The sequence below is a fragment of the Amphiprion ocellaris genome, chromosome 14, assembly GCF_022539595.1.
Source record: "Amphiprion ocellaris isolate individual 3 ecotype Okinawa chromosome 14, ASM2253959v1, whole genome shotgun sequence".
Lineage (NCBI taxonomy): Eukaryota > Metazoa > Chordata > Actinopteri > Pomacentridae > Amphiprion > Amphiprion ocellaris.
The window spans coordinates 12,340,567-12,350,631 of record NC_072779.1 but is presented as its reverse complement, the minus strand read 5'-3'; the positions used below and the strand labels follow the sequence as shown (position 1 = coordinate 12,350,631).

Sequence of the window (10,065 nt, the reverse complement as noted above, 5' to 3'; positions counted from 1 at the left end):
TTTAGAGCATTTAAGTTTCGAAAACAAATGAATCAACTAAAATAAGAGCAGGGCCAAGTATTAAAGCTGAGCATTCTACTGAACCGGCTGAAACTGCAGCCATGGGTTGATGAGGACACAAAAGAGTTTGATAAAGTCCTTTTGAAACAATTCAGACTGCTGCATATGGATGACATTTGTACTGACATGAATGATAATCTGTCAAACTTAGGGTGGAGTAGCACCTGAGAAACAATCAGTGTGAGCTCTGCTTACCTTGACATAATGGATGATTGAGTGATCAGTGATGAGTGTTGGTGGAGGAGTTGGCAGAAGTTGGAGGACAGCTGGGGTGGACAGCAGCTCTGGGGGTTCCTGGACTGGTACAGTGGTGGTTAGAGGAAGACCTGGGATCAGTCCATGCTGGACATCAGTAGCTCCAGTACCAGCAGGCGATTGCAGCTGACCAGGCCAAGGATCTCAGGAGACTGGAAGTCCATTCTGCTCATCCAGAGCCTCTTGCCCAGCAGCAAAACTTCCAGTTGCACAGAGTCTGTTAAAGTATATGTTAAAATATATTATTACAAACAAATAAGTGGCCAAAATGGTGTATAAAACTTCATTTCAACAATTAAAAAACAGTTTGAGAAAATGTTTAGACATCCTGAAGATTGTATGCTGAAGACATTCAGTCATAGTTAAAATCCAAATGTTGCTGTAGTTGGGTATTTTATTGATATTTTGGCATACAATAGGTTTACCAATACAGAGATTTAGTCTGTGAAGGTAAGTCAAGCCAGAGCATTGGCAGGATGACAGTAGTGACCAGTGGTTGGTTTGCTTGTAGGTGCTAATCAATGACAAAAGGTCAGAGATCAAATTATCTTACAGACAACAAAGTGGTGATAAGATTTTAGGATTAGGAGACTGTCTTCAGATATTAATTACTGCTGGAGTCACATGTGAGTAAAAACCATAGATGATTAACAACAATATAACAAAGAATGTCTCTCAGTGGATATGCATTGGCTAAATCTGTATTCATCCTTACATACTACGAAGCAATTTTGACAAAGCAAGGCTTCCTTTGTGTAAGCCAGCTCGACAAAATGTAAAACCTCAGTCGGGAAAAGTGAATATCATACAGTGGTGGTTATCGATTTTCTTTGTTACAACAGACTTTCTGCTTCTGTCACGATATTTGGTTTTTCCTAGTTTGATTCCTGTTTTTTTCTATTCTCTTTTTGGAGAAAAAAATTAAACGCAATGAAATCCACAAGATGCAACAGCCTTGCTGAAAATGAGTGCTTGCATATTTTTACATTTTTGAGTTTTTCTATTTCATGTCAGTTCAATGTGAGTTATGTATATTTAGTGATATGTAAATTGCAACTAATTAACTAACCTGCTAAACTAAGATGACGGCTGTGATAGATGTCTTAACTGCTTAACATTAGCATGTTAACGTTGTCATCATGAGCATCTTCTATGCAGGAAACACAGGCAAACAAGAGAAAACTGGTAAAGAACAAGGGAAGACACAAGACCATATACACAGAAAACTAAATCTATATAGTCTAACAAGATACAAGTGAAACTAATAAGGGTGGAGCAGGCAATCAAAAAAGGAGGGAAAACACATAAAGGGCCACAACCACAAGAGACACAAGGAAAAGGGTTCTTGAAATAAAACTTCTAACAAACTATGAACAAAACCTATCTATCTATCTATCTATCTATCTATCTATCTATCTATCTATCTATCTATCTATCTATCTATCTATCTATCTATCTATCTATCTATCATCCATCCATCCATCCATCCATCCATCTATCTATCTATGTGACCTGCAAGCTGCACCACCTGCAAGACCCTGAGCTGTCATTATAACTATATTAATTTTTATTTCAGTTTATTTTAGACAGTGATCTCCACTGTGTCTGACATTCTGGGTCACCAATGAGGCATCACTGACTGTTGCCAGATGAGCTGCTGATGGCTCACCAGGAAAAACACAGAAGTAGGGGTCAGAGCTCCAGTCGAGATGGGAACAAGCGACAGAGATTTTCAATGAACTGTGTTTTAAAGGAGCCCATAATCGGGTAAGCATGAGATTAATTGACAAAGAGGTCTTATTCAGTAGCAAGTGAAGTGCAATGCCACTCCAGCCAAATACACTGAAAGATTATACATATCATAGTTAGTTTGGTTAAGTGTTATGTTGTCAGGACCGTGAGTGTGAAGTGTAGTGTGTTTGTTGACTTCCAGCCACATTTCTTCTGCAGTCTATGTCAAAATAAAAGTCCAAGGCAATTATAATGTTACTGAAGAGTAGGTACATGATGTGTAGTGTTACTTTTTCATGCAACTTGCTATAGTAAGAGCTACAGAGAAAGTATCTGTGCTGAAAAGTTCTGCGATGTAATGAAACATCTGTGGAACCAAACCCAATCCAAAGCTCTGCAATGTAGTGAGACCGTGAGAAGTGAACTGCAATATAGTGAGGGACCACTGTACTATAAATGTATTTATTCTGCCAACTTAGCCACCAAATGAATTGTCACCCTCCTTGGCAAGATAGTGGTGTTGGTGCTTTGGGAATTGTGTTCAAGTTCTGGGTTGGAGCGCATGCTAAAACAGCAAAACGTTTAAAAAAAAAAAAAAAAAAAAAACTGCTGAAAATCAACCCCTTTCAGGTTTCTTTTTTTCTCCATTTCTGCCTCTGCTTCATCTTCTCTGTGAAGCTGGTGTGTGGTGGCTCCTGGGCAACTTTAGCATCAAGCTGCCCAGGCCTAAAAGTCACGCTCTCTGTGAACCAAGTCATTAACACTGATTGGCTTGCAAGGATTCTGCTGCCTGAGATTGCCCTAAGAGAATGCACCATGACAGCTTCCTACTCCCCCGATGAAGAATGAAGCACCGAGCCTGTCCTCTGTAACCTGCTGCTTCAGTACAAATGCAGCCTGCAGGCCAGGGTGCTGAGTGGACAGGATTTGAGAGTGCAGAGATATGCGAAACATATCGGTTTAGGCCACTAGGTGTGATTTACAGAGGCTTGGAGATCAAAAGCTAATAGTATTTCTCCCTAGAATTGTTAACAAAGAGGTCTGTGAGTAGTCATGAGTAGTTTTGTCACTAGATCTACCACTGGGGATGACAAGTGTTGCTTGCCATGAAGTTTACATCTGTGGTTCTGAGCCGAATGTTTGGGTACATTTCTACAAAATTTAGTACACAATGTCAGATCTCTATTACAATGAATTATAATTACTGTTTTATTCCATTTACTCTTACACTGTTGTTCGGTTCAAATTTCTCTTTGTCCAAAACTTTTTTTTGACAAAAAACTTGCAATACTAACAGTACTCACCTCAGCGTTTGATTTACTTGACCAGCTTTACTTGAATAACCCTGATTAGCAAACACAACTAATTAACTAACCTTTTAAACTAAGATGATGGCTGTGATAGCCGTTTTAAGCACTTAACATTAGCATGTTAACGTTGTCATCGTGAACTCTTCTATGCAGGAAACACAGGCAAACAAGAGAAAACTAGTAAAGAACAAGGGAAGACATAAGACTATATACACAGAAAACTAAATGTATGTAGTCTAACAAGATACAAGTGAAACTAATAAGGGTGGAGCAGGCAATCTAAAATACAAAAAGGGGTATAACTACAAGAGACACACAAGGAAAGGGGTTCTTAAAATAAAACTTGAAACAAACTATGGACAAAACCTACCTACCTATCGCAGAAATATGGAAAACTAGAAAATAACCTAGTGTTAAGATCGTAGTTTTTTCCTCTTAAGACATTTACAACCAGTCAGCATAGGTAGTAACATTTCATTACACATTACATGTAAAACATTAAGCAATGCATTAAACAACAATAGTCCCATAGAAGAATGAATTTAATTAAATTGCTGTCACTGAATTTTTTAAAAAAAAGCAACTGCAGTGAATCATTGGATAAGGAGCCACAATAACTAGCCAAAACAGCCAAATCACATAAGAGTTTCTAAAGAAGAAAAATGTAAAAAAAAAAAAAACAAACAAACAACAACACAGCCTTATCGAGCATGCTGTCTGACTTGAATCCAATAGAACACCTTTGGGGTATTTTAAAGAGAAAGGTAGAACAAAGCACCCCTTCCAGCAAAGAGCAGCTGAAAAAAAATCTCTGAAGAATAGCAGAACATCTCTCTGGAAGTTTGCCATCCTCCATGCTGAGGTGAATTAAGTACTCAAAAAATATAAGACTTGAATCTCAGTATTGAAACAAGTTTTGTTGCATTGTGTTCCTGCTATGGGGTCTATTCATTTTGTATAGTAACTATAAACAATTTAATATTACAGAAGAGCCAATACTCTTCAACCTAAAGGTAATTCTTGAGAGGTGATATAATTGTTAATCAATCAACAGTTAAATTAAATTACCCAGAGCTATTCTCGTTTGTGTTATATAACAAGGCATATAAACACAAATGCTTTCGGTCATGTTGTATTGCAGGTGAAAATCGACACAATAAACTATAGCATCAGAGAACAGGAAGACCAGCTGGCAGAAATGTTGTTTCCATTGCTACATCTCCCTCCTCAATTAGAGGTTTTCGTTTAGGTCTCTTCAGATGACACATGCATGAGTGAATGTGTCGTACAAAGCGGTATGACACATTCATGGGTGCCTGGAGACAAACTGAGACTTGCACACCAACAAGGAAAAAAAAAAATAATGAAGCATAAAATGAATGTCTTTTTTGTTCATCAACAACCAAATAAACAACAACTGGTCCTATTAGCAGGGAACTGACCATCTCCCCCTCTGTCATGTCTGTTATTCTCAGCCGGGTGGGGTGGATTGTGGGTGTGTATGGAAACACTGACCTAGATTCATCGTAAAGGGTGATCAGGGAAGGCAGTGTGTGTGTCTGTATGTGTGTGTGCTCTGGCATGGTGAGAGCACTATTTAAAGAAACAGGGATTCAGAGGCAGCAGCAATATTACAAACCCTTGATTGCACGGCACATGATCTACTACAGAGGGGGTGAACCCTATTCTGTGATTTTAATGGCTCAGTTTCTTCTGTTATTATTGCAATATTTTGCAAATTTATACTATTATTTACACTTTATAAGTGCACATGCCACAAGCCTCATTATTACATACCTACACACCCAAACTGCATATCTCTGCACACTGGTCTGTATTTGATGTTTATTCTAGCATGCTGTTGTACCACTATGGCACAATGTCCTTAACTTGCACTGTTTTTATACACATGCTTTAACATTATTTTATTATTTACTCACATTATTTGCTGCTAAAATTTACTTTTAAATTGTGGCTGACAATGTGCCATATTCACCTTTATTTAGGTGAGAATATTGATTTATCCTTTTGAAAGTGACAGTAAACCTCTATTACAGAGCGCACTTCATTTAAAGTACTGTATAATGTAAAAACAGGGAAATAAAGCACATTTTTTATCATACTTGCGCTCAGTTGATTACAACATTCAGTCTACGGTGACACTACAAATTTGCCTCACCACATCAATAAAGCAGCATCTTCCATGTCATTGGTCGACGGGAGTCACGTAATGTCACGTGACGGAATTAGCGCTTTGGGCAGCGTGCTGAGCCAATGGCCTGCCCCATCACCTGACCGCTATTTGAATATTGATGCTCCCTGCGCCGCCACATTGGTGCGCCTCCCCGTGTTGTTGTTGTCCGTCTGACATTGTGCGAACGAAGCGTCGCCACCGAGATTTGCGGAAGATGTCCTCGCTGCTGAAGCCGTTCTCGGTGTGTGAGGGGCCGTGCGAGAGCTGCGGAGCCCGGAGAGGATGCCCGAGCTCGGCTCCCCGTCACCAGCCTCCATCGCAGCGTCTCTCCGCCGCTGCAGCCGCGCCTGGGCTGGGCTCTCTGCCGGAGCACCACCGCTCGTACTCGGCGCGGAGGAACCTGGCGGCCGCAGCGATCGGAGGGAGGAAAATCACGCATCCCGGAAAGGCCATCCTTGCAGGTTGATTTTTGCACCATGGATTTCCACCTCATAGTATCTCATTGCTCGCTGCTACACACACACACACGCACGCAGCTTTAATCTCAATCTGTCGCCCATTAAGGCTACCCATGCAGATCTGGGTCAGTCAGCCAGCAGTGATGCTACAGCAGATGCATGATGTAGCCGCACGCATTAGAGCCTTTTCTCTATTTATCACTACACCCTCATTCAGATCCTCTAAATGAACACGTAAATGCTACAAGCTCTATGCTGCATCATCATCAGCACAGATCTGCAATCAGTGCATCTTTTATTTCCAAATAACACTGGCAAGCTCCAGTTCTGCACAATGAGTCAACAAATCCTCTCCTCTTCTCCCCCTCACTCAGGTGGCATTGCAGGAGGAATAGAGATCTGTATCACCTTCCCCACAGAGTATGTGAAGACCCAGCTGCAGCTAGATGAAAGAGCAAACCCACCGCGGTACAGAGGGATCGGTAGGTCACTGGGACATGTATGACAGAGGGGGGAGGTGATTGTAGGATGTATGTGGTAGTCTTCTGCTGGGTTACTCACTTCTGGATGTCTGGTGTAGGTGACTGCGTGAAGCTGACAGTGCAGGATCACGGGCTCAGAGGGTTGTATAGAGGTCTCAGCTCCCTGCTCTATGGATCGATACCCAAATCTGCAGTCAGGTGAAGATGCATGCATGACATAGACATACAGATTGAATGTAAACATGCACAAAACAGATATATACAGGTACATTTGCCAATTGCATAATTCTGGTTTGCAGCATCACACATCTGCAGTGTTGCTGACTTTAAAATAAACAGCTGCCTGATGTTGAATATGTTTACGCAACGTTAAATGTAAATTAAAGCCAACTGAATGTATGACTTATGATTATTTTGTTATGGTTTAAGGAAAACCAGCAAATCCTTACATTTGAGAAACTATGCATGGTTTACTTTGACTCCTAATTTCTTTAATTTTCCACCTTTTTCCGCAGGTTTGGCACGTTTGAGATGCTCAGCAATCCCATGCGAGACGCCACAGGTCGACTAGACAACACACGGAGCCTCGTATGCGGTTTGGGAGCCGGGATAGCGGAGGCCATTTTAGTCGTCTGCCCCATGGAGACACTCAAGGTTAGTGGAGATGGTTGTTTTTGCTGGAGGAAGCTCCTTCCAGGTCTCTTAAATTGGTACCAATTTGAAGTAAAATAGTCTGATAGAATGGATTTACATGCATCTTGCAGGTGAAGATGATCCACGACCAGTGTTCCCTCCATCCTCGCTACAGAGGCTTCTTTCACGGAGTCAGCGAGATTATCAGAGAACAGGGTAAGAGATGAGGATGGAAAGATGCATCTAGAGGCTATGTTCCTTAAATATTCATAACCTGTTTAACTCATTTAGGTGTGAGGGGAACATATCAAGGTCTGACAGCGACTGTGCTTAAACAAGGAACCAATCAAGCCATTCGATTTTATGTCATGAACGCGCTTCGCAATTGGTACAAAGGTGAGAAAAGATTCAGAACAGCAGAACAACTTTGATTACCTTTTTCTGTCCTGTTGAATGATGAATTTTCCCTCGATTTCCTTCTTTCCGTTCGTGTTGGATGTGGCCTCTAAGGCGACGACCCCAGAAAAGAAATGCACCCAATCGTCACAGCGATGTTCGGCGCGACAGCAGGAGCAGCTAGTGTTTTTGGAAATACACCTCTCGATGTTGTAAAGACCAGGATGCAGGTAGGAAACACACCTACTGATGATTTTACTGCTGTCGTCTGGGTTTGTCGTTTGTAAAACACTCTTGCTTTCTGTGTAGGGTTTGGAGGCGTACCGCTACAAAAGCACAGTGGACTGTGCCTTCCAGATCTTGAAGCATGAAGGACCACAGGCGTAAGTGACCCACATCCTGCTCCTGCTTTAGGTTTTCCTGGTGTAGATATGCTGTTTAACTCAGCTCATCTTGCTCTTCCTGCAGATTCTACAAAGGAACAGTTCCCAGGCTTGGCCGTGTGTGCCTGGACGTGGCCATAGTCTTCGTCATCTATGAGGAAGTTGTCAAACTACTCAACAACGTGTGGAAGACCCAGTAGACCGGCCTGACGGTGACAGAGGTCCAGGGGGGAAGCACAGACCAGTGCCTCATGCTACGCACAACCAAACACCTCTATTCTAGTTCATACTGGCTCTGCATTGCTCTGAGCAGATGACTCGTCTCCTTATCGACCAGTGTCCACACTGTTACATAAATTAAATGATTTGCAGGACTTACTCCAAACACAACGATAAAAAAAAAACAAAGTGACAGCTGCTAGTTAAAGAGAAAAGCGCTCCATGCACCTGACCAAACTTGAAGGCTCAGTTTCCTGAGTCTCATTCCCAGAAACATGACAATATTTAGATATTCAGCTTAGGAAAGAAGAGAAGGGACAAACAGGTTGAAAAAGGGATATATGTTTAAGCTTTCTATGACTGTTGTTACTGTACACGTTGTGAACATTTTGTACCGAAACCATAAACGTGTCTTTCGATTCACTAAGTACGTACTATAGTGAGCAAAGAACAGAGGACGCAAACAAGCTTTTTGTAGTACTTTCAAATGTCTGTTCAGTACTTCAACACATCCTAGTGTTGTAATTGCTTACCAGGCTGTGCTTGTGGTATCGTCACACTAAAACTTCCACAGTGTTTCCTTTGCTGTGTCTCGGTGATGAACGTTAGATGCTGTTCATTGTGCATTTTATGGCTGCTGCTGATGACAGAGTATTGCTGCATGAGGGTTGATGTGGCATCCAGCAGTTTCTTGCAGGTTTGCCGAGGCGACACAAACTGGTCTGCAGGAGTTTGTTAATCTGATATCCATATGTAGCACAATTTTAACATAGTCTTAATATAGTGGCAGATCTGACTCAGTTTATCTAATAGAAGTTTGTGAGCTTGTGGTATGTTGTTATTCTGGGAAATTACCATCATACAAGTCACAGAGGTATTCAGTAGATAGCTGCTGCTGCACATAAAGGATTCACTTGTGCATATTTGTCCAGTACTGCTTTCTTTAGTCCTTCAGTTTGGCTAACACTTCCATTTTCAACCAGGTGATGGTGTGCAGCCTACAAAATAAAAGTGAATTCACTTCTACTGTATCAGAAATAACAACGTGAAAAGATGTCCCAGTTTGTAAGCCATATTACTTTAATGTCCTTGAGTTTTCAGTGGTTTTCTTCTGTTTACTAAATCAGTCATCAAATAGACTGTCCTCTAATAAGATACGTCACTTTATTATTCTTTGTTTACCTCAAGCTAACCTGCTTCATGAGCTTTTTGTAACTGATAACATAGATAACTTGCTCTTCTAATTCTGTTAATATACAGTACTGCAGGTTTTAGGCACTAAAAGCAAGGATGTTTTTCAGAATAATGGCATGAATGCAAATAATCTGTTGCAGGACTTAAGAATCAAAACATACAGAGTGCCTAAAACGTCGCACAGTACTGTCTATTAAACTACGATTACATATGTCAGAGCCTCAACCACATGACAGGTAACTAGTTTTGATAAAAGGCTTTGACTTCTGACTGACCTAGTGGCACCACACAGCCTTGAACAGAAGCCTTTCAGTCCACTTTGCCAAACTACATTTGTAGAATCTCCAATGTAATATCCCTGATAGCAGGAAATCTTTATTAGCTACACTTTAAGAGCAACAGAATATTGTTTTAACCAACTTGAGCATATTTTACTTACAGAATCTTTGTGCATCCACGCTTTGCTGCTTTTCAGAAACATTTCAACAGCAATGTGTGTCTGTCGTCAGATTTTTCGTGATCATTCATGATACAAATCCCGTTGGGCAGATTGAAGGTGACTTTTGTGTTGAAGAAAAACCAAAATGACGTTCGAGGAAATATTGTTGAAAAACATCCGTTCTGCAAATATGATTTACATGATCAAATACTAATAAACTTGTGATAATCAAACCTTATTGTATCATTCTGTACTAGAGACATCAGACTAAGAAAAAAAACTGACTGTGACCCTTTGTGCCAAGCAGTGAG

At 40.9% G+C, this 10,065-nt stretch overlaps 1 protein-coding gene across 1 annotated transcript; it reads left to right on the top strand.

Annotated features, from left to right (window-relative positions):
• Positions 1–5,646: 5,646 nt before the first annotated feature.
• slc25a1a (solute carrier family 25 member 1a) lies at positions 5,647–9,987 on the top strand. Its single transcript, XM_023291451.3, has 9 exons — positions 5,647–6,011; positions 6,383–6,490; positions 6,589–6,688; positions 7,006–7,144; positions 7,255–7,339; positions 7,415–7,519; positions 7,634–7,749; positions 7,829–7,902; positions 7,988–9,987. Exons 1-9 carry the CDS (start codon positions 5,669–5,671, stop codon positions 8,100–8,102), a joined length of 1,185 nt encoding a protein of 394 aa, XP_023147219.2. The 5' UTR covers positions 5,647–5,668; the 3' UTR covers positions 8,103–9,987.
• The last annotated feature ends 78 nt before the right edge of the window (positions 9,988–10,065 follow it).

Bases quoted from the DNA above. Each gene is read 5' to 3' on its own strand.
- slc25a1a (XM_023291451.3), top strand. From the start codon at position 5,669: ATGCTCCCTGCGCCGCCACATTGGTGCGCCTCCCCGTGTTGTTGTTGT. The intron at 6,491-6,588 runs GTAGGTCACTGG...TGTCTGGTGTAG, and splicing joins ACCGCGGTACAGAGGGATCG to GTGACTGCGTGAAGCTGACA. The intron at 7,903-7,987 runs GTAAGTGACCCA...CTCTTCCTGCAG, and splicing joins AAGCATGAAGGACCACAGGC to ATTCTACAAAGGAACAGTTC.